The 25,441-nt window shown below is 42.9% G+C and overlaps 1 protein-coding gene across 5 annotated transcripts in view; it reads left to right on the forward strand.

Moving 5' to 3' along the window:
• agap1 (ArfGAP with GTPase domain, ankyrin repeat and PH domain 1) overlaps positions 1 to 25,441 on the forward strand; it is a 234,420-nt gene that overhangs the window by 80,012 nt on the left and 128,967 nt on the right. For all 5 annotated transcript variants that reach the window (XM_017714945.2, XM_037536619.1, XM_017714940.2 and 2 more), the window contains exons 2-3: positions 20,815 to 20,873; positions 22,739 to 22,826. In XM_017714945.2, the coding sequence (XP_017570434.1) occupies positions 20,815 to 20,873; positions 22,739 to 22,826 (147 nt within the window). The remainder of the gene's footprint in view (positions 1 to 20,814; positions 20,874 to 22,738; positions 22,827 to 25,441) is intronic.

Here is a 25,441-nt window from a genome sequence, read left to right on the forward strand (position 1 = left end):
TTGCCTTTCTTTCATTTACATTTCCTTCTTTCTCTGTAACCCATTCAAGAAATAAACCCAGAAAAGCCAACCATACTTAAATAGTCAGTATTTCTCCGTTGCTTCTCCCTTCATAAATTTCTTCACTTTTTCCCTAAACGGAGCTCTTATATATGGCCCGTAGTGGCCTGGCTGTGATGGTTCTCACCTTACAAGTCATTTTTATTTTATTTATCTTACTTATAGGCTTGACCACTGAACCCAGTGTGCCTGACCGTTAGTAAGCTGCCACAACACATGAAGGTTTGGATGCCTCTGATTGGTCCACCTTATCTTCAGGCAGGTCACAAGCTCTGAGCTATAAAGTTAAATTTACCCTCCTAAACTTTGGGTAAAATTGTTAATGTACTCTATAATTTAAAAAAACAATTCAGCTCTTACTATTTGAAAATTGCACTCTCTGAAATTGCGATATTGACAGCAATAGAACTCGAGAGGGAGTGTATTAGTGTGAAATACCATCCCGGCTGTGATTTGGTGGCCGTAGATCATCACAGCCGTGATGTTATTGGTGATAACTCACTCCTCGAGTGTCTCTACTGCTTTAATACAACAGTTAAATAAATACAGTTAGAAATGAATAAACTGGCCGTGAACGCGGCGTTTAATATGTTTTAATGTTCAGTTCCTTCCTCCTAATTATAGCTCCTTAACGAGCAGCTCGTTGCTACGTCAGAGTAACGAGCTCCGCCCACTCGCTGCTCAGCCGGCAGTTCGTTCTCCAGCTCCTTACACTAAATTCCCAAACTGTCATCACCACTGAGCAGCTTTTCAGTCGGCAGCTGTGACAGAAGAACAGCTGAACAACCTGGAATCAGCCAGAAATGAACCCAACACCTTTCGCCAGACGTGTCTGATCGGAGTCGGACCAAATCAGATTGAGCCATAAAACTGACCCAATATCAGGTTCAGCTCAGTTTGGTCAGTTTTTCCAGATCAGTATTAATGTTGTTTTGTTCCAGCCGGTCTGTAAAGCTTCTTACAGCCCGTTTAGTTTGGCGAATGGTGTTGGGTTCATTTCTGGCTGATTCCAGGTTGTTCAGCTGTTCTTCTGTCACAGGTGCCGACTGAAAAGCTGCTCAGTGGTGATGACAATTTGGGAATTTAGTGTCGTCTCGTTTTCAAAGTCAGACCAAGTCGGCTGTCGGACCAAATCTTAAGTGTCCGTTTTCTGTTTGTGGCAAAGTGAGAAGTAAAAACGTTCAACTGACTTGAGCGTCTCCTACAGCTGTCAAAGTCGTTGCTTAGCAACGGCGTCTCAGCGCAGTGATGGTGATTGTGAAAAACCTGTGATGTATAAAAAGCCGATTAATCGCTCAGCCCTTCCGTCTTGCTGTCTTTCATTTGTGCCTCTTGCAAGATCGGCTTTCGTCTGACGGCACGTTGGGCCTCAGCCAAGCAGCTTTACTGTGTTGTTCTTTGCTTTTGTCCTCTGTCTCTTCGCCTTCTTCCTGTCTTTGTTGTGGAGTGCGTTTGAGCCCACGTTTTCGGTGCTGAGCGTCCTCATTGTCCCCTAGCCGTGTGTCGCTGTCTTTGATTAACCGTTTCAGTAAAGAGCTCAAAGGGTTTGTTTACTTAACCTGCCCGCCCTACGCATTTGTTTACCTAAAGAACCGCAGTGTCGCCTTTCCTTTTGTTGCTTCTGCAAATGCTTTCAGTCCTTTTGTGTAAAACGACATTCCTCCAGGCAGCTTAACTGTGCTGCGTTTAATTGGCCACAAATTGGTTTGGATCCTGCCTGAGAGCAGTTTGTGTGGAAAAAGTCTGCCCTTGGGTCAGTTGAGGTAAATTTACAGAGCTAGAGAGGCTTGTTTTGTCTCTTGGATCTCCAGTATGTCCACTCCTCTTGCTACAGTAGGAGGTGCTAGTATTTGAATTATCTGTTATTAGTCAAAACAGCGAGGGCTGGAAAACCTTTGTCTCCTCAGCTTGTCAGCTTTGTATAATAATATCACTGAATTGGTGCTAATGGCACCCCTTAGCGTGTGAAAGGGAGTGAGGTCTCTTCTGTCTGTGGTAATGGGCTCCTCTTCAGCTGGAGGTAATAGCCGGTTGTTGTATGCGGGTGGCTGGGTTGTCATACGTGGAGATAGGAGCGTTCTTCAGCTAATAGGCTTAGCCAGGCGCTGCTGAAGAGGTGTAACAGAGCCGCTCGAGGCTTCATCTTATGTGCTCTGTGTGTCTTAATCTCGGTGTCACTGTAGCCTGGAGCTGAGCTCAGCTCGAGGACGCAAGTCCCAGGTTGAGCACCAGCTGGCTCCCTGGTAGGCCTGTTCAGTAGGTTTGTTGATCATCACATTATTGGCCTTGGCAATATTTACACTGACAAAGGCTTTAATATGCAAATGTGTCCTCCTGCCAATGACAGTGTCTTGCTTAAAGCGTTTGGACCGTTCACTGTTCCAGACGTTTCTGTGGTTGTTTTGATGAAAGTCGTGCAGGCTGATCTTTAACTGTGTTGCACTATTGACTGCTGCAGAAACTAGAAGCGAGTGATATGGCGAGAAATATATCGCTGCTGTCGGATCAAAACCTAGTATCTCCAGAATGATAACTTTACAGGAGAAGGAAAAAACAACCAGACTTCTGATGTAAGTAAATTTCTGTCATTTCATTTGACTCATTTGTCATGAAATTTACATACAATGTGAAGAGTAACAGGCATTTTCAAATGGTCAAACTGAAAAGTGGAGAGAGATGAGGTTTTGTTCCAACAGTGATGATGTATTCTAGTGGACGTACAATTTGTGCGGTATGACATTGAGAATAAGGTCGTAATATTTTGAGATAAAAAGTCATACAGTATGCCTTTCTTAGAATAAGGTCGAAATATTTCAAGATTAAAAAGTCTCGGTATGACTTTGAGAACTCACGATATTTTGAGGATAAAGTAGGCTAATTGTAGACAGGCAGCCATAACGTGTTGGGGTCTCGGTTGCCGTACTGAAGACGCCGGGTGCGCCGGAGTTCTGCTCCTTCAGGATCGATCATTTTAATCATGTCTCGTGTGAATCTACATGCCCTCTTCAAGCGGCACGGCTGTCTACAAAGCTAACTAGATAGCCATAGACGCCTCTGCCCGAGTTCTTCAACAAAACCATTTCCTCCGAATCCGTCTGGTTCTTTATCCTAAATAAATAATTTTGTGCGCAGCTGTTTCAGATGTTTCTTACACTAATAACAGGCCAGTGCTGATGGCCCAGGAGGCACAAGAAGACTGTTTCTTTATGTGAGAAATCAATATGAATGTATAGCTTCACCAACTTCTCAACGTCTCTTATTTTAACACGAGGAGGTTGTTGCTACCTTCCTTTTGCAAACCCTTTGGCTACAATACTATGTACTTTTCTGGTAATATCCCACTTCAATGTCGTAATTTTTTTATTCTTTAAATGTTATGACTAATTTTTACAAAACATGACGAATTACTGGGGAAAAAAAGTCCTATATTTATTTTTTTTAACAGTTTTCCTTAAAACACTGTGGCTGTTATTACAGGTAAACGATCATCATTATTATTATACTGAGAGGTCCCTTAACTTTCAATAAGAACCAGCTGAAATGAATGTGCATTTTATTTATTTTTATTGTGTGAAATGGTACAGATGTCTTCCTCTGCCACGTGTATTGACTCTATTGCTCGTCCATGAGCTGAGTGGGTGGTGCTTTGTAGCCCAAGCTCTCTCCAACATGGAATGAGGCAGCGAGTACATGAGTTTGTGTATGTCTGCTGTTTGCGGGTATGAAGCTGTGTCAGAACGCTGCTGGCTGAAGCTTGTAAGGCAGGTGTGTAAATATGAAAAGACGAACTCCAAGAACAGAAATAAGTCGTTCTTATAAACAACAGTAATCTCACAGGTGCCGGAGGAGCCCGCATCCTTTACTAGGACAGTCCAGAAAGAGGTGGACGGGGCTGCGTTAAATCCAGTTGGCCAAAAAAGATTATAATTGATTGTCCATCCATCCATCCTTTTTCTAAGCCGCTTCTCCGTCAGGGTCGCGGGTATAATTGATTGTTATATTGCAAAATCACTACCCTTCAGATCAGTACATTGAAATTCATTTACACAGTTACTCCTATAGAGATGACTGTTGGCAGTCTGGGTGTTCTGAGGAGGACGCACGGGATGTAATGTAGTAGCGCATGGTCGTCGGCAGTTTCTCAGATAGAAACAGGAGCTGTCACAAAGCAGTTTCACTGAAAAATCCGGGTCCGAGTCCCTGCGAGTGGCAAAGAAAAGCTCCCTAGAGCCAGACGGACACTGTCTGATTTTAGAGATCTTGTTCTTTGGTGACTCACGTTGTACGTTTGAATCGCCCCTCGTGTTCGGACAAAGCCTGCGGTTTATGTACTCACGCCGTACGGAAACGCTCGGTCCCACTGACATGACGCGACATGGGTGCTCACGCCGCACCGACCCGCAGCCCCTGCAGACGCTCTGTCCACAATACAGCTGTTTCATTCAAAACAACACACTGCGCCTCCGAGTCCTGATCAAAACACTGGCTGAATCTCAAACGCCTCCCTGCTCTCCCTACATAAGCAGAACAGCCAGGTTCAAAAACAACTTCTTCCCACAAGCCATAAGACGGCTGAACTCTAAATAAAACGCTGCTCCAATTCTTTGTTGATTACTCCGTACCTGGGAGCTGCAGTGCAATACACTCTCTTGTATGTATACTTATTCAAAATGTGTTTATCTGTTGATATACATATGTTTACATGTGCACTACACTTTGCACTACATTGTATTACTTATTATTATTATACATTTTTTTATCCACTCTGAGCCAATGCAACGTAATTTCGTTCTAATGCGCACTGTACGGCGTAAATTTGAATGACAACGTCTGCCTAAGTCTAACGGTTCCATACCGGACTAACAGGGCACTCTTTTGCAATGAAACTTTAAAATACAGAAACGTGGAGAAACATGTGAAGGAGTGGTCATAATGAAATAGTTCGAGTTTGTTCAGCAGCCGCAGCGTCGCGAGGGTCAGCTCATGCAGGTGAGGTTTGAACAACGTTCTACAGCCAGAAGCTGCACGGTGGCCAAACCCAGTCCAGAAGGGTGGCGGGCAGTGGCACCTGAGCAGCTAGTTCTGTAAAGAATGACTGATCACAGATACAGGGTGACCGAGAGCAGCAGAGACACCAGCAGGTCTAGTTCTTACAGCTGAACTAAGAGGGAGAGCCAGAAAGGTAACAGAGGCATTGTAAGTATGTGTTGCAAAATCGTGTACTTATGACAATTCAGACCCTGTTTGAGAGGTTTCTGCATGTGTTTGACACTTGGCAGTCAGATGCTCATCTCTGAGTCATTGTGTGTGTGTGTGTGTGTGTGTGTGTGTGTGTGTGTGTGTGTGTGTGTGTTAGCTGTGGTGTGAGCAGCCTCTGTGTCCTTTATATGGTGGGGCATCCAGCCGGCTGGCTGTCCCGCGCATAACATTGACTCACAAGCGGCATGAGAATAATAATAGCAGTGAAGGGAGGGAATAAGAGCTGAAGGAAAAATCACTAAGGAGAAATGCGGAGTTGGTGCCAGCAGCTCTGTGTTTTAGGCCAGCTACAGGAGACGAGCAGAAGGCGGAAAATGTACCCTAGGACTATTCGACTTAAGAGGAAGTGGAAAAACTCTTCATTGCCTTGCCTGTTTATCTCCATACACAGATGCCTCCGCCTAGCAGTAATATTAATCTGCTGCCTCCTGCCAAACCCGGACCCTCTTCCATGAGCATGAGGTGCCTGTTCCACAGCTGTCGTAGCAGGTGTCAGAACAGAGATGGGGGTGTTTATCGATTAGATGGAGAAGGAATTAAACTTTTATTAAAACGGAACTTTGGTTAGAGGCCTGGGAAAAATTCCTGACGTTGTTTGTGTATCTCTGTTTGGATGTTTGTGGCGCTGGACCACCCCAGATTCTGTGGCCGGTTCGCCCCTCCGGACGAACGTAAAAGGTGTCTTAATTTCAGGCACGTCTTAACCCCTTAAATGGCCATGGCCCGACCGGTGGGCTCAAACTTTAATTAGATCCTTTAAAACCACTTTAGAATAAAATTACCCTTATAAGGCATTTCTGTGTGATTTAATATTATTTTCATAAGTCATAAACACTTGAAATACTGTTAATAAGCAGCTATAACACATTAATACATGTAACGGAAAAGACGAAATAAGATCAGTAAACATCAAAATCGGAGGTGTGGGCTAACCATTATTCAAACACGTCACTGTTGTCCTTTTTATTTGTTTTAAATGCTCATTAATGGTTTTAAGGTCTTTACAACCTGATTTAATAATCACTAATAAACTCATTTTCAACCATTCATGAACATTTTATTAGGGCACTCTTTTTAAGGGGGTACCCACACTATAACTTAAGAATAGCTCAGCCAGTTTGCATTGAAATCCCTGTAGTTACTGATTAATAAGCCTTAGTATGTGATCAGCGTTGGACTTTGAGGGGTTAATCAGTTGTGTTCCCAGGTTATCCTTTGATGTGTGGTGTTTACAGTCCAACTTTAACCCCTCCGATCTACTCACAGTCCAGTCATGGGTGCCTAGATTTTGAATCGTAAGCGTAAAACACTAACGGTGTGCATAAAGGGCCGTTAGCTAACGAGAGCCGAGCTGAATGGAAGTAATTTTATCCTAATCTGCATTGTAATAAAACAAAGTATATTTTCTTTCTTTCTTGTGATGCTCCATTGACACACAGCTTGGTGTAACCTGCTGTGTTTGTCTTCATCCAAGGGGAATCTGCCTTTAATGGAGTTTTCAACATTGGTTAGGATTTTAAAAAAATCGTGTATTGGGATCAGATTTTCTCGCAGGTGCCACCCTTGCTGTTTTGGTGGCCACCTTGCTGCCTCATTGCTATTGGTTGTTGGAATGCATTCAGAAGACAAAGTTATACTACATTAATGTATTTGCATAGAACATATTTGCATAGAGAGACCTTAGATCAGGATTCATTGAATGTTTTACCTTGATTACGATCAATAAACTATATATATATATATATTTGCCCTCACAGTTCACCGAAATGGTTTGTGCTGGGGGCAGTCGTGGGCTGGAGGTTACAGAACCAGCCTTGTGACCGGAAGGTCACGGGTTCGATCCCCAGAGCCAACAGTGCATGACTGAGGTGTCCTTGAGCAAGACGCCTAACCCCCAACTGCTCCCCGGGTGCTGCGGATTGGGCTGCCCACCGCTCCGGGCAAGTGTGCTCACTGCCCCCTAGAGTGTGTGTCTTCACTAGTGTGTATGAGGTGTTTCACTTCACGGATGGGTTAAATGCGGAGGTGGAATTTCCCCATTGTGGGACTAATAAGGGTCACTTAACTTAATAATAACTTAATATGCTCTGCATATCTCAGTGTAAATGGTCTCAACAGCCACAGCGGAGTTCATGCAACTTTTACATCAATCCAGCTTGATGTTCTTGATCTTTTTTCACTGCTGAGACTCAAACATTTAAAGTGATTTTTCTGTGCGAAAATTAGAAGAGACTAATCCAAAACCGTCAGTGTTTGAAGAGATTTTGAAAGAAATGGCTGTAGGAGAACGAGGCTACAGCGTCAAAAACAGTTGTGATTGTTGGCAGTTGTGATTGTTTACCTCTGGATGAGCCGCGTGAAGCTCTGTTCTTTTGCACATGTGGCTCAGTTTAGGAGCCGATCTGTTCAGACTGATGTGGCATACAGATCATATTTGAAATAGTGTGAACAGCCAAACCAAAAAAATTAGATTTGGGGAGAAAATCAGATTTGGGCCACTTCTACCTGCTGTGTGAACACAGCCTTAGCTTCTATGTCACAGAATGGAAGTGACGTAGTGACGTGACTTCATGTGTGGTAGTAGGTTTTAAGGGGACAGTACGTGGAAACCCAGAATGAGGAAAGGATTTAACAGAATCAAAATGAAAATCGAAATAACCGACATGGGCAGGATTACGTCTGTAGCCCTACGATCGCTCGGACTGCTTTCAGGTGTTTAGTTCAAGCAAATAGTTTAATAGAACGAGCACCTGGGGACGTTTAAACCTAGAATATTTCAAGTCAGTCAGAAATGGTCAGTTTGTGTTATAGTGCAGCATTAAATATTTTCCCCCACTCTGACCCACAGATTTGTTGAGATTTTTTAATATGGTGCAAGGAAAACTACTCTTGTAAGAGAGCAGAACTCTTGCAAAGAGACCCACTTGCACAAGAAAACCACTCTCACGCGTAAGGAAGAAATTATCCCGACACTCGACTGTTCTTTCTGCTCGCTGTGAAGCTTCTGCTCCCACAAGAGTTTAATTCATCATTGACCGCTGTGTGCGGGTCACGACATGATTGGTTACTACTGATTTCTTCACCTGTGCTGTGATTGGCTGGCTTTTCTTGTGCGAGCAGTTCTCTTCATCCGTGAGAGTAGTTTTCCGCACGCAACAGTAGTTTTCCCCGTGCGAGAGTGGGTTCACAGGCTTCACAGGCTTAAATTTTGAATTGGATTTGACGCCGTATGATTGGACCAGCTCCTCTACAGGCAGTTCACAGGCTTAAATGTCCCCACTTAAAACATGTATGGACAGTTGATTTGTGCTGTAATAAAAATTGCAGCTCTTTCGATTTGAAAGTCTTTTAAATGGATGTTTTGATACAAAAACGATTAATCGGTTAAACCTTACCTGCAGATTGGCAGATGCAGAGATTTGTCCTGCACTCTTACCTGCGTTCATTTACGCGTACTCTCTCTCTCTTTCTCTCTCTCTCCCCCTTCTTCTTCGTTCGCCTCTCTTTTGCTCACCTCGCCCTACCTCGCTTCTTCCCTGTCATATTTGAGGAAAAGCAGATACGTCCTGTTCAGCATGCTAATCTGTCCCTCGTCCCAGTGGAGGTGACGCACACGAACATATCAAGGAGGTTGATGCCTGTTGTTATCCTATCTTCTGTGTGTGTGTGGGGGCGGGTGTGTGTGTGTGTGTGTATGAAACGTGGAGGCTTTGGTGTGTAGGGCTCATGGAGCCTGAAATCTGGGACACAGATCTTCCTCAGCAGGAGAAGTTCACTCGCTTTAACTTCCTCCTGCTGAGCTGAGGAAGGAAAGCATATTGTAAGATGGTGTTTATATTAGGATGCTGAACAATCTGTGCTGCTTAATAGATGGAGTGAATGCCTAAACCAGGTATCGTATTAAAATAGGATGCAATTTAATTAATTTCATTTATTTCATGTCTGGATCATATCAGGGTATGCTATAGACCAGGGGTCTTTAATTAGAATTCAGTGAGGTCCAGTTAGAGAATTTCCTCAAGTGAAGGTCCAGAACATCATAATGTCTAACTTGTGCCGTGACCCAGTGCCTTATACTGTTTACTGAAGTATCCTAGTTGGAATATCAACATCTCATACAGTCGACAACTGAATATCAAATCAAATAGTCAGATTTCAACAACATTTACTGTCAGTTTTCTCTTTTTAGACCACGCCGTGTGAAATAACTTCCCTCTGACTCACTTTCTTCTCCGACACCTCGTCTCTCCGCTGTGTGTGCATCACTTACTCGAGTCTGAGCTCATTGTAACGCACAGATCTGATTGGCTGAGTAGCGTCATGTGTGACTGGTCTGTGAGTCTCCCGGGCCGCTAAAGCGGCACTGTAAAGGCTAGAAAAGTTGCACCGAATAAATAGGACCACCCCGTTGAAATTAAATAATCTTTAGTTTATCCGTTATAGGTCCAGGTCCACATAGGACAGCGTCTAGGTCCGGACTCGGACCACAGTCTGCCTATTAGTGACCTCTGCTATAAACATTTCTGGTTTACTTACTTACCAATACTAACAAACTTTAAACATGGTTTCTAACCTGAGTGTCATTTGCTGCACAACATCAGAAGAAAACACGTCAAATTGGACAATAGCCACGTTTACGTGCAGCTTAATAATCCGACTAATAGCTCAATTGGAATAGAATACGTTCACATAAGCACCTGAATAGTGTAGTCCAATTGAGTCCATTTGGAATACAATTTCTATCCGATTGAACAATAATCTGTTAAATAGAAGAATAATATCCGTGTAAACGCCTGTATCCAATTACATTCCCTATCGGAAAGTTTCAGTCCGTTCTGCATGTGCGTCGCGTCACAGTGAGAGTTTATACCGTTAAACACGGCGGAGCAGAAACTGGTCTGCAGAGGAGGCGAAGTTCATGCTCTGATCTTTAAAAGACGGCGGCGGGACGGACGTCCAGCTTATGTCTCAGAGCACGACGTCTTCCTCTCGGCCTTCTTTAATAAGGACACGTGAAGGACGTTTTCCTGAGTCTGACGTCATTTTAAAGCAGTTGAAAACACAAGCACTGCTCACTGCTGCTCATCTCACTCTGACTGGACTCACTGACTGGTTCGCTGTCGTGGTAACGTTTACTCTACGTGGTTCTTTACACATGCATGTAATTTTGGATCTGATGACTTCTAAAGAGCGTGTAAGTGGAGATTTTCAGTCAGATTGTTCAGTAGAGTGAGCATAAACACCTTCATAATCCAGAATCCATAATCAGATTCAGTTCAAAAATCTTTGCATGTAAACGCAGACAATGAATCATCTGTGATGGGGAAGAAGGATTCGTCTCCGTGCTGCTGTTATTTCTGCAGTTGTCAGCAACATTAGTTTCCAGGGAACTTGCTGTGCATGAGGGAGAAGTTGAGGCTTATGTAATTGAAGGCGTGTATTGGAACTTTATCAATGTACACTTCCGTTAAATGTGGTTGAGATCAGCCTCTGAATCCAGTCGCAGGGCATTTGTCCCACTTGTTTACAGTACATTTGCATCCCTAAATATACACGATTCCTCAAACAGTACAACAGTCAAACAGTGCGTTATGGTGCACTGGTGTTAATGGTGACCGTTTACATGTAATTGAGTTGTGTAAGGCAGACTTGTTGTCCATGGTGATGGGGAGCTTTCTGTTTTCCATGATGTCAAACGACTGACTCAAGTTTCAAGGCAATTAGCAAACTCTTCATGAGTTCTACTGTATTTGAGGATGGTAGACATGAATCACTGTAATGCTGTAGCTCTCCCAGACCACCCCTAGTCCAGTACCGATGACTGTAGAAGTCAGAATTTAAGTGCAGATGTAGATGGATTTGAGCACTTCATGTAGGAATACAGGGACAGGTTTAGTGGCCTGTGTTAACAGACTAGCTGCTTTGGATGTTTTGGTGTCTGTGTGTGTCAGTACTGCGGACGGTCACTGAGCTGGAGGCTACAAATAGATTCACACCGATAGCGGTCAGTGTGGGTGTTAGCTTATAGACCGCAGTAGACTTGTGATTCCAGTATAGAGGTCACTGTGGACACTGACCGTTCAGTAGGGATGCATCAATTATGAATTCCAATTTCATTATTTTTGCAACCAGATCGTCTATGGCTTTATTTTTAAATCACGGCAAAGACTTTATCTTTTACAGTACCCTTTTGCAGATTACACTCATAACATGACTTTTAAAGTCAGAACAGATTATAAAAGACTGGGCGTCTCACACTATCAGACTGGGCTTTGCAGATTTTTTTGGGTGACTGAAATATTGGAGATCAGATACTAAATGATTAGGGATCACACGCTACTCAACTCTTCAGCTGCTGCTGAGCCAAATGGAGCTTACTGAACTCACGCTAACTCTTACGTATTCCCATTACTAGGAGACGCAAATAAAGAAACATACGCTGATACAATAAAAAAGCAGCATGCAAGCAGGCTTAAGTGAGGCTCATGGATTTAAAATTTTGATCATTGTGGCATTTTTAGAGTTTGTGCCTTAAACTCAGCTCATTAAAAAGCTTCGCTCAACACGCGAGTGACTTTTCGCCGTTTTTCTTTGTTTGCCTGCTATGTTTTCTTCTCCCGCGCTCTCGGTATTTATTGGCTGTTGCAGGAATCTGTTCAGATTGAGTCGTTGATGAGTTTACACTGGATTTCGCTCAGATCCGGGTCGAAAAAAATCACGTCTCTCGCACACTCCAGCTGTCGACTCTGACTGACCCAAAAATCTGCAGACTAGAGCTGACCAGCGCAGACTCGGCTAGACTAAAAATCAGGGTAATGCAACCCTGGCTTGATCAGGTTTGTCCAGTCTTGTCATCAGAGGGCTGGTGTGGCTGCAGGTTTTCACCCCAAAAAGCAGAAGGTCACCTGATGAGACCAGCTGATTAAACAAGTAGAATCAGGTGGGCTTCAGCTTGTTTGGAGTGAAAACCTGCAGCCACACCGGCCCTTTGCGGGTAAGACTGGACTGGCTAAATTAATTGATTAGAATGGAGCACTTAGAGGCTGGTATGTAGTCCTAATGCGTACACACACACACACATGTGGACATTATTCACTTAAAATAAGCGTATACAAATCTTATTATTTATGAATACATAATTGTAACACTGATCAGTCAAACCGTGTGGTAGGAGCGAATATTGCCTGGTTCCGCTGATGCTCGCAGCAAATATCGTCCGGTCGTCTGCACCCGTAGTAGTGAACTGCTTACTGGTCACTCTCCTGACTGTTGTGGAAGGACTGGGGAAACTGGAAGGCACGTGGCCCCGCCCCTGAAAACAGGAAACAGCTGGAGCAACATCCTGTGCCAGAGTAGCGTCCAGGGAACAGGCCAGCAGCAGTCGGGTGGCCATCGGGATCCCTAGCACAGTGTAGAAGGGCAACAATGCAGGGCAGTGTGTGAGAGGGTCAGGAGGGACCACCGACTGCATTCTTTCCATGTGCTCTGCTGGGCCTCTGTAGTCCTGCCCTGAGCATGTAAACTCGATACAAGGGCAAAGGTATTTACCATACCCTGCAATTAAAACGACTCAGAGTGGATGAGACTCGAACTGGAGTGTGTGGCAGAGAATTGTAGTGTGTGTTTGTGTGTGTATATGTGTGTGTTGGTGTATGTGTGTGTGGTCTGGCTTGCTTTCCACCGCCTCTGCGGTGTAGTGAAGTCTTTGCAAGGATGTAGTGCAGATGATGGTCTCCTTTGGTGCTTTGTGTGTTTGGTTTCAGTGAAACCGCTAGGAACCAAAGGCTTTGTGTTCGAGATGCTATTTAGGGAAATACAGCAGTGGAGGAGATGAAACAGACTGTTCTCAGCGTCTGGAGAGGGAGGGAGGGAGGGAGGGAGGGAGGAAGTATGTGTGAGAGAGAGATGTTCAGCGACTTCATCACTGAATCAAAGTACACGGCTGTACGTCGTGTTTCAGAGGAAGAGCTGATGGAACAGAGTGAAAATACTCTGGTGAGCTTTGCTCCTGACTACACACATACGGAGTGCTTTCACCTTCATCTAACTGGATGAGATCATCAGCTGTCTGCCTATATGTAATATAGAACTCTCTATATATGGATCAGTTCCGTTAAGGTTTGGTCTGTAATAGGTTAGTGTAGTGGGTAACACCTCTGCCTTCTACACTGTAGACTGGGGTTCAATCCCCACCTGGGTAACCACCCTACACTATACCTATAAGAGTCCTTGGGCAAGACTCCCAACGCCACCTTCGCCTTCCTGTGTAAAATGATCAAACTCTAAGTCGCTCTGGATAAGAGCGTCTGCCAAATGCCATAAATGTAAAACCAAAAACCTTTGAGGAACCTTTGACGCAACGAGGATACTATTACTTGCCCAAAATGATTTATGATTGTTGAATTACCAGAATGTCTGGATATATCTGCACAAACTAACGAGCAGAACGAGCTTCGCTGAGAAGATCGTCAACTCTGATCAGCTCTCAGCTTCATTATAAGAGCCAGACGAAGGAGAAAAAGGTGAGATGAGCTGCTTTTCCACCGTTTACAGGCTGTAACGTCTGTTCGGCGCTGCTGCCATAATGACGGTGCACGCTCAGTGGAGAACAAGCACATGGATTCCGATCTGAGCGTCACATGAAGGTCTTAAAGCCACGAAACGGATACGCATCCGATCTAGGACCACATATGGAAGCGGCTCAAGTGGGATTTGCGATAATATTAAACATGGTTGATTCTGCCGCAGCGTCAAGGCGAGGCTTAAGACGGCCTTCCTCACACTAAACGATCGAGATGTTGCGAGCGCAACGCAACTCTAGCAAGACCCTCATGATTTTATTTCCAACAAAATCTCTCTGCGGCAGTGAAATCGCTAGAAAAGCTGTTTGGTGAAAGGCCGGCATCAGCTGCACAGAGGAGGAACTGAGGCTGCTGGATCTTCTTCGTGGTGGGACTCCTTCGTAAGTGCCGTGTTTAGCTCTGTGGCTGATTGTAGCTGCCTGACTCGGCTTCATTGTGCTTCGCGCATTAGTTCTGCTCTCAGAAATTCTCTTTGAACAGACTAAATGTGTTCTCACACAAGACTTGTCGCCACTGCTGCTCATGGGAGGCTCGTTGCATGAGCGTGTATGTGTGGCCTACTTCTTGGAGTCCCCCCTCAGGATGTGATGGCAAGTGTGAGGAGGCTGAGAGCAGGTTGATGGTGCAGAGGGAGTGTGTGAAGAGTGCTTTAATGGTTAAGACGACTCAGAATGCCGCTTGCTGAGAAAGGGAGGGAGGGAGGGAGAGATTATTCAGTTAGATGGAAGCGCAATTGAAGATGGTCTTATATGGGTCACAGAGGAAAAGGGCAGTAGCCTCAATTACACTGAGCCTGAAAAGATCAAAAGGGGCTGCTTTATTTAGATGCACCGTATATTGTTTTAGGATTTAAAAAGCATTTTAAAGGCTTTGAGAGTTTGTTGATATTTCCAAATGAGTACTTGAACGCAAGTTCTTAAAATCATGCATACATACACACGATAATCCGATCATTCAAATGGTCACTTAAACACCTTACTCCGATCTAGAAATCTGATTAAGAGTATCTGATAAAGAGGCTGGATTTCAGCTCGGCAGTCAGATTTCTCAGTGCATGTGAACTCTTACTCTGATTTCTTTCGGATTTCTCAGCCTGCGCGTCTGTAGATCAGACGGTGGATGTCGCGAGACGCAGCAAAACGCTGTTGGAGCGACACTGAAACCAACACGAAATATAGGATTTAAATATTCTTCATCTTCTAGATGATGTATATTTATTTTTTCAGGTAAAGTGGTGCAATGTTTAAAAAAAAAACGGCATGAAATTCTAATTTTACGTTATGTTTACGTCACGTCGTCTTCTGTGAGCTTATTGGCTGGTTGTAAGGCAGAAATCTGATTACTGTCTGACTCATGTAGACCCGGAGTTTCCCATTATCTGATTAGTCTAGTGCATGTAAACGAGTTGATCGGATTACTAATTAAAACTGATTTTCTGCAGTGATCGGATTATTAAGTGCATGTAAACACGCTCACTGGCCTCTGACTGACCAGTCACATTGTCCTGTCGTGTTTGCTGTGAGTATCTTGACCAGTCCCAGATCTCAATGAGTTTTGATGAATCGCTGTTTTGGTGAAATGCAGAGCAAATCATTTCGGCCTGTCTTTAACCATGTCGCTCCTTCAATTCACAGTGTTGATTAGGTTGTATTGTAAGTCGTATTGCGGTTATGTGTAGCAGCTGATGAGGATCACAGTACAGGTGTTTAGTCTGTTTTGTGCAGCTCTGCTCTTTGAGGCGTAATGTTCCAGTTCAGGTTTCCTTCTTCAATATTTCTTGTCTTTGCCTCCGTCTGTTTAAGATTCTCTTCCTCCACATTCTTACTTCCATGTGTTTCCACTATCCGTTTTCTTGTCCTCTTTCAACACACACACACACACACAGTCATACACACTCAGTGGTGGGTGGATCTACGTGAAGGAGAGGCCTGTGAGTGTGTGTGTGTGTGTGTGTGTGTGTGCTGTGTTGGAGCCCAGACTGAGGGGGTGGGAGGGCGAGGCAGGTCATGGGAAAGCAAGGGGGCGAGGGACTGACTTAACACAGAGATAGGCCAACCCCGCACGCATGCATGCACGCACCTCACATCAAACATGCACACACACTCACCGATTCATTCAGCTTTTCATATGTACACAAACAAATACCAAAAGCAGATATTTGACCACCACCCAGACCATCCCGTAATGACAGTGTGGTCAGGATGAGTTTGCCCTGCTTGCTGTGGGAACGTAGTTCTGGGTGAGGATGGGTGGAGTTACTTCAGTACACACACTCTCTCTGTCTATCTCTCTCTGTAAGTTTGAAAACCCCGTATCTGTCTGTCTGTCTGTGTGGCTGTGTCTCTCTGGCTGGCTGTCTGTCTGTGTATCTGTCTGTCTGGCTGGCTGTCTATCGGTGTCTATCTAATGATCTGTCTGTCTATCTGTGTGACTTTTTGTCTGTCTGTCTATATCGGTTTGTCTGTCTGTATCTATATCGTCTGTCTCTATCTGTCTGTGTCTGTCTGTCTGTCTGTCTCTTTAACTATTTTTCTGTCTGTCTATATCTGTCTATCTGTTTGTGTCTGTCTGTCTGTCTGTCTATCTATATCTGTCTGTCTATCTATTTATCTGTCTGTATCTGTCTGTCTGTCTGTATCTGTCTTTCTATTGGTCTATATCTGTCTGTCTGTCTGTCTGTCTATCCGTCTATGTCTTTGTCTGTCTGTCTGTCTGTCTGTCTGTCTGTCTGTCTGTCTGTCTGTCTCTGTACATAGGTGCAAGTTAAGCATGTTTTATGTAGAAACTGAAGTTTCCTGATGAGCTTCCAGTCATACGCAGTGAATAAGTCACTGTGTCGTAATTTTGCTGAGCATTTTAAACCGTGTCGCTCAGCCCTGCCTTTTAGTACGAGATACGCAAATACTTAACCGTACTTTTATGTTTCATTACAATGTTAAATATTTGAATGTTTGTTTAAGAAAAAGTGGATATTCCAAAGCAAACATGGTAAAAATGCCCATCCCTAGTTTTGTGATTGCACTCACCTTGCCTTGCTCTGAATGGGACCGCAGCTCTGCAGCTGCTGCCAGATTAAATATTAAACTACTCTCTCCACTCTTAGCAGCAACAACATCATCTTGAAGTGCTGCTTCTGTACTGTTATAGGGCAGCTTGGAGCCTGGAGGAGAATGTTGGCTGTATATTGTCGCTGTTCAGAGAAAAATAAGTTAATTTTACCTGATTTGGCTGTAACGTTCATAAATCTCAGAAGTTAACAAGGTTTTACTTGGACTAATTTTGGGACATTGATCATGGAGTTCTTACACAGTGTGATTGACACCCACCATGCTGGAGTGATACACACTCTCAGAAATAAAGGTACTATACTGTCACTGGGTCAGTGCCCCTCTTTTCACTGCGGTGGGACCCTCAAGGCTCCATCTCAGTGCCTCTAGTCAGGGAACATAACTGAACCATAATCCACTGAAATGATGTGTTCTAAGCTGTACTGACTCCACACACCCCGCCTCGCCTCCAGGCTTTTATTCTACTGCTCTGTTTTAAAACATTCAGTTATGAAAAGGAACAAATACCAACTTTGGACCAAACAAATGGGCCCTAAATTATTTACACTGTTGTACCTGCACATAACCTTTTTTCTGACAGCATAGAAAAATAAAAAAATCAACAAAATTATTTTATTTTATTTTTATTTATTTACTTTTTGGACTGCGACAGTATGCGAACTGGTAGACGCGCGCATTTCTGAATTTGGGCTCTTGACCATGAATAGCTGTGCAATCCTGGCAGTAAAATGCAGCATTGAGGGCGTAAATTTTCACTGGGCACCCTGTGTGGTCACCATCCTATCAGATTATTAAGATCTAGTTTATTTTCTATGGAGTAGCACCACTGGTTAGAGCTCAAGTCAGCCATTTCCTGCTGTTTGGAAATGCTTTACGTTTGGATCTGGGAAGAATTGACAAGTAAATAAGGTTGACTGTTGACCTTGGTCTGTCAAATGTCTGGCACCGATAATTAGATTAATTTGGATGCCCGATACGCTGTCATGGACATTTTCATGCTTTGCATTTCCATTAACTTGCTCAGATGGAAGCTCTGATTTCACGTCTCTCAGCAGGGTTAGTACATCCCACGTCCCGTGAGGCTGAGACACGTCAGTCAACGTTGGGACGCTGCGTTGATGTGGCTGCAGTGGGCCAACGCAGAGCTGTCACTCGCATCGTGTCTGTGATGCTGTTGGAGAAACGGGGTCAGCTGGCCAGTGTCCGTCTTCCAGCCGGTGGCATCACACACACTGTGGGCGTCTAGTTGACTCTTTAGCTTCTCTCGGGTTCTGTCTACCCTCGTTTTAGTGAATGGTATTGATATTAAATTATAATAATTTTGGTAACACTTTATTTTGGTACAATATATGCACGTATTTATTTATTCACTCTGGTCATTATATGCTGTCTCCTGTGAATTTTTGTACAGTCGTTATTGCACTGCATTTCTCATCTCAGGTTCTAGATATCACAGACTGCCGTAGCTTTTTTCTTTTTTTTTTTTAACTGTTTTTACTGTTTACGGTTACTGTATAGTGTCATGTGTCTGCTACTGGCTGTTATCTGTCTGTCTGTCTGTCTGTCTGTCTGTCTGTCTGTCTATATATCTGTCTTTGTCTGTCTGTCTGTCTATCTATTTGGATGGTCCATTGTAGATGCTTTGTAAATGCTCAGTCTGTCTTTAAGTATAATTCAAGTAAAAATCTATTAAATGCAACTGAACTTCAGGTTCACTATGAAGGATCTTATTAAATCTATTCCTAATCTTTTAGATTAGCCTCTTTAGATGTTTCGTGAAACGAGCTCTGAGCTTGACCGTCTAATAAAAGCTGAACCAAGTTTCTCCACAGTTTAGAAGCAGAATAACCGAACGAGTCCCTCCACGTTTTCTGTTTTGTAGGGAAGGTGTTTGTATTAGGTCAGTATCTGCAGATATAAGATCATAAACAGACACTCTGAGATACAAGTAGTTCTTTATGGTCATAGAGCCTTAAAAACTGGTAGCAAAGCTTTAAAATCTATCCTGAATGATGCAGGCAGCCCGTACAGCTCTTTTAAAGTGTGACTGATCTGATCTCTGTGTTGTGTTTGTTGCGATGCTGAGGGATTTTTTACGAGTTGTAAGGCTGTATTGTTTTCTTAGGAAGTCCAGTAAGAAGGGCATTACAGTCATCAAGTGCGTTAATTAAATTATCACACTATTTTAGAAATACAGTTCTGTGCAAAAGTTAAATGCCATCGTTTGATTTATTCAGTTTCAAGTCAAAATGACCATAAAGTGTGAAGAATATTACTAATTTTCCAGAGTTAGAAGAAAAGCGGAGCCTCTAACTCCATCACACATGCATTTTTTCTTGCTGGCTTAAAAAAATATGACTTTGTCATTTCTTCTGTCTCTTTGCCTTCTTCCTTCATTCTCTGATAGACAGATAGATAGATAGATAGACCGATAGATAGATAAATAGGAGACTTGATGTGAAGGTGTCAGTGTGCTAAATGGCTCCATACACCCTATATAGTGCACTGCAAAGGTAATAAAACTCTCACGGCAGCACTGCTGTGTCTGATCCACTCATACCAGCACCACGTCGGAGCAGTGCTGAGAATGATCCGCCACCCAAATACTACCCTCTGTGAGGGTCCTGACCACTGAGGTACAGGGTAACAGAGTATCAGAGAAACAGATGGACTACAGTCTGTAACTGTAGAACTACAGAGTGAGCTATGCAGTAAGTGGAGCTGATAAAGTGGGCGATGAGCGCAGAAACAAGGATGTAGTGTTATGCCTGATCGGGGTCCGCAGCAGTACTGTAATCTGTAATTAAGCTGGCAGGGTTGTAAGTGTGGCTACACTACTATTTGCTGTTTAGTTTCCGTTTAAGATTGAGGGCTACAGTAGGTCATTCATTCAGATCAGTAATTAGTGCTTCCTACCCCCACTGCAGCTGGTTAACCCAGTCCTCATATCCCAGCGCTGTAGTGACAGTCAACTAACTGAAGCTTTGAAGCAGCTCCCGAAGCTATTGTTTTCCCTTCTCCGCTCTATCAAGCAGCATGCAGAATTCCCTAGTGGTGGGTGTGTGTGTGTGTAAAAGTATGTGTACGCCTCTCTAGAGCAAACACTGGCTTTTTATAGTAGACAGCAGAGCGCAGATGAAACCCAGCAGTATTTACACTGGTGCAACACAGCACGGTGGTAAATGTATGGCCCATAGAGGCTGTTAGGAGTCATTTTCCTGTGGGTGGTGGCAGCCGTGCTGATGGGGCATAACTAATGATGCACTTTGAGCAAGCTGTGTTGCATCTATTGAGAAACATTCAGCACCTCCCAACTCGGCTCAAACGGCTCTGATTGCAGGTTGCGGTGGTGGCGACGGAGGTGTTTTCACGCATCAGTGTTGTTTTATGGAAGAGCTCACCTGCAGCCTTTGCTATGCCATTTTATTGTAGCGTCTGCTGTACCACACAGCGCTGGGTGGGCGGACATCAGCCTCTAATTAACACGCATTATTACATGCTGTGGTGTGAGTTGTTGATGCTTTCAGGTGGTGTTGTATGAGAATATGCCGCTCTGGTGAATGGCTGTATGTGTTGTATTATATGTGCCTCTGTGTTTCCTGGTGCCGATCAGCAGAAGCTGTATTAGAATCTAGCTTTGCAAGTTCTTAGTGGAGCTGCACAATAAATTAGAGGTGCAGTGAGGTTTTTATGGCTCATTCTGCCCAAATTTGGCCTACAACTGATTTTTATCACCCTTTATTTTATTATTTTTGGTTGAAGCTCACACTGTGTGGGTTAAATGAACACGTTTCCTCATAGTGACAGCAGCACTTCTAATGCGCCGATGCCTTTGTGTGTTACAGATGCTTTTGTGAACAGCCAAGAATGGACTCTGAGTCGCTCCGTACCGGAGCTCAAAGTGGTGAGTGCTTAAATGATTATTACATTATGTTAATATTGCATTTTTATCCTGGTGTAATCCATTTGCCTGACCTGCTGAATATTTGCAGGTTTATTTACACTTGTCTTTTTGCATCCCCTTCGCATAGGAAACAAACATTCAGTGACTTATTTCTTATTAATATTATGTAATTTGGGAAATTCCAAGATGCTGCATATTTGTTCGTAACCATTTTAGGTATTAGTTTCTGAAATGGGCTCCTAATGAATGATCCTATGATATTGCTTTGATGTTACTTGCATGCCCTCTCCAAACAGCGTCATGGAAAAAGAAAATCTTAAAAGTGGTCTGTGATTCATTTGGGAAACGAACCGTTAATATTTAAGTTAGATTTGTCAAATGATTGAAATCTTTGTTATTAATAACCTTTTGTGTCTCAAATTCAACCCTAAAGAAAGATTTTTCCACTAAAAAAGCAGTAGATTTTGTTATAACTGTACAACCAGACAATAAACATGATCAGAATGTATTTGCTGTTCAGTAATTTAGTAGCATTTGAATGCAAAGTTCACACACATGTGAAAAAGAATGTAGTTCTCAGTTTTCACTATGATGGTTAGTGAGAGTGACCTCGGCCAATGAATGTCTATATGATATAGATTATGCAGTCCAGCTGTAAGACTCGGCAAAATAAGTGTGTGTGTGTGTATATAAATGTCGTTACTATGATTTTCAGTACTTGTAGAAAGCTGGCAAACTGCCTGTTTCATTATAAAGAGAGCAAAATTTGTCCCGTTATAGATATAGTGCAGCACAATATACAAAATATTGAATAAAAATCATTGCTTTCATAGTTTTAATAGCCGTAGTACTTTTAGTACTTTCTTTTTTCACTGTTCCCACTGATAATTCGTCTGGGAAAAAAAAAAATTTGTTTATCATGAAAATTTCTTTGAAGTGTTGCGATAATATATATTTTTGCCATATCGCCCACCTGTCTTGTAGCCCCTCACTCTTGTTCCCATAGTCATATGGGTATTCTTGATACAGTGGAGGCTCTTGATGGGAACTGTAGCTTTCTACTTAGATATTACTCTTGTTAGTTTGTTGCTAATTGATTATTCCATAAATCAAATATTGGGAACATTGTCTCTGTGCTGAACACATCACTTTAAAAGCCATATGGCTGAGTTCACATTACCAGGTTGAAGACCTGATATGTTGTCCTACATCAGAGTTAATGATCTTCTCAGCGAAGCTCGTTCTGCTCGTTAGTTTGTGCTGATGATGCAGTGATTCAGTCACGTGACATCACTGAGTAGGAGGAGCTCATGAGGGTCATTTCAGGCAGGTTCATCACATTAATGACCGATTTGAGTCACTTACCTAAACGAGTGTGAACCGAGTCGGAGAGATCAGATTTGAGCAGATGGCTTCAACCTGCAATAATGTGAGTGATTCAAAGTGGGTCGAAATGTAGGAAAATGCCTTAGTGGCATTAATTATTTTACAGTGTTAATTATTTTACAGTGTTAACTTTGATTTTTGAAATATAAGTATCTGTAAATCATTGTTGTCGGAAGAAAACCTCATATCTCTGTTTTTCATCATTTGAAAAAATGTTGCTCTTTCCGTTGTTTGTATATTTCATGATGAATGAACTAAAAGAAATGACACAAAATTGCTTGGAAAAAATTCTGGTTCCATTGACTTCCATTAAAGGAGTGTCTTTCCTTTCTCCTGTAAAGTTACCATTTTGGAGATGCGAGGTTTTCTTTCGACGACAGCGAAATATTGGTTCCTCTTGATCGGTACCGTATTGTTCATAATGTGCACTGCATTCTCCTGCTGGATTATAACTGGGATGGCTTGTGAATGTGCTGCAGGGCATTGTTGGAAACTTGGCCAGTGGGAAGTCGGCTCTGGTGCACAGATACCTGACTGGGACATATGTTCAGGAGGAGAGTCCGGAAGGTAAGAGTTCACTGCACTGTCCGTCAGCTGTGACCTCTGTAGTCGGCCTAATGTAATCACATACTTTCTCCTGCTGTAAACATTCACAAGTCTTATCATTTACTGTAAGTGGCTTAAAGTGTTAAAGTGGGTCAGGACTATTATTACTCAACCATGAATTAGGTCAGTAGCCCATGCAAGGGTTGCTGTGCTCCCAAGACATGGCGCCTGAAGTCAGTTTCTTTTCTTTCTGTCTTTCTTGCTTTCTCCCCCTCAGACCGTAGTACAGAGCTTCAGGCCTCTGCCATGTTCTCCATGTATAATTGAGAATGCAGCCGGCATACAGCCAGAAAACCCCAACAATATGCTCTCGTCCTGGGGCTAGGATCTGCTTTCAGCAGTGCCCAGCGTTAATATTTCATTCCTTTATTAATGTTAACGTCCAGTCGTTTTAAACTTGCCTTCTCAAAGACTCAGGATGGCTTTGAATTCCAGATTTTTTCCTTAAACCTTTTCGGAATCCATTTGCAGTCAATTGCACTTTAGACCTTTTCAGAATCAGAGGTGTTTTGCAGTTCAGTTGTGGAGCTTGCAGTGTTAAGTGTGTGAAGTCGAGAGTTATGAAGTTAATTTTATGCCAAATGGATGAAACAATAAAAACATCTCCTTTGCTTCTGTGCTCTAATTTTTGCTTCTGAGTTTTGAAATGTCTTTATGGGGGACTTGAGCCCTATTCGAGGTGGATTAGTTTTGCCTGAGGAGGACTGGCAGATTCTTACAGGATAAATTACCTGTGTAACTGAGTCCATTCGTTAAGATTAGATTTAAACCGATCCAAACAAACTACAAAAACTGACATCCAGTTAATACCTGATACAGGGAGATTCACTCGAAAGAGGCCCCGAATATTCCGTTGTAACTTCTGTTAGGGTGAAGCAATTTGAACCAAACAAATACACGACATAATTGACGTATGTGTAATTGCTCCAACGCAGGGGCATCCTGGCTTGTTCAAAGCATCACATACCGAGAAGCTCATTGCACGTCGTTTTGTTCAGATTGCTTCATTCTAGAGAGAGTTACTACAGAATATTCAGGGCCCCTTTCGAGTGAATCTCCTAGTAGAATATCATTAAGCTTGTGAGGTGGGGTCATTCAACTCAGCAAATGCGACCCAACAGGACGGAAACCACTCGGCCTCATAAAGGGCTACCTTCACATATTTCACTTCGTTCTTCTTTTAATTAGGATATCACCAAAAATGTTTTTGATTACAGTAGACTTTTAAACTTGAGGATAATACGATCCATTTTTACTGGTTAGTCTTGTTTCCTAGTGGCCAGAAAACAGGTGTCGTTTTTACTAACCTATTACCAGGTTTTGTTATTACATTACTGTGAGGCCAATTTGAACATGACTGCTATTACTGAGGGAACTCAGAGTTTGGCAAATTATCGAAGGTTATTATTAAGGTAATTATTACTTAGCAGATTTGTAAAAACTATGAACGTTCACCCTAAATGTTTATTAATTCTTTGGAGTGATGGGTTCTCTCACCCTTAGCCACTCCCACTCCATGAATTGTGGAAAGTGTCTCAACATGATGGCTATCCTACTATGTGCACTTTGCACACCAAACTTTTTTTTAACTAACATTTTTAATGGAGAATGAGTCACAAGTCATCCTGTGTAATGTGCAAAATGAAGTTGTATGGCCTGGCATGTTCACACAAGCACAAAGTTGTGGCCCCTTTTACTTTAGTGAACAGACGAAAAAATTGGCGTCCCGCTGTCCCAATGATGGTGTTGACAAATCGCAAACACTGATAGCTCATTCATCACTAGCTGCGATGATTAAATGAAAATTAAATGAGATTTGACATTTGCATTTTTGCTGTGTTTACAAGGTTGGCTGAGTGGGCATAGAGAAAGATCAGTGGACCGTCACTCAGGCAGACCAGTAGACACTCGGTGACCTGCATACCGTAAAATCTGTATCAAGACTCAGAAGCAAGAGAGAGACTGAGGAAGCAAAGAACATATATTACATATATATATATATAATTATTTGCAGAATCTAACAGGGAAAATGATAGCAGCAGCTCTCTATCTGTCTTTTTAAAACGGAGTTTTGATTTATAAATATTATTTTGCTTAGTATTTTATTTAAAACTTTTGGCACTCAATTTATAGGGCACCCCTCAGCAAATGCGGTAAGCACTGGGCCGGTCGGTCAGCGGTGGCTATTCTGCCTTCCCTCTCAGCGCTATAAAGCTTTAGCCACCGCATACCAGCGGTCGGCAGGGAAATCACCCAGAAAAAAAGTAAACGGCAATTGTGTGTTTGCTGCCATGGATTATAGTGGCCTGTGCCAAAAGCAACACAATGCGACATTAGAGACGACTGAAGCTGTGCGCTTTTATAAAGTTGAATCAACAGCTGGAGATCTCTGATCCCTGTAGCTGGCATCTCTGTGAATGTTAGAACGGTTTTTCTCTCTGGATCCTAATTTCTGACTTTTCTTTATTTCAAATGTGATGTCACAGGATAACAATTGTCTTTAAAAACTAAAAGATTTGGCCTCTTTTCCAGAGTCGGTGTTCATGTAACCCGACCCAGGAGTAGAAATGTTTTCC

The sequence above is a fragment of the Pygocentrus nattereri genome, chromosome 30, assembly GCF_015220715.1.
Source record: "Pygocentrus nattereri isolate fPygNat1 chromosome 30, fPygNat1.pri, whole genome shotgun sequence".
Lineage (NCBI taxonomy): Eukaryota > Metazoa > Chordata > Actinopteri > Characiformes > Serrasalmidae > Pygocentrus > Pygocentrus nattereri.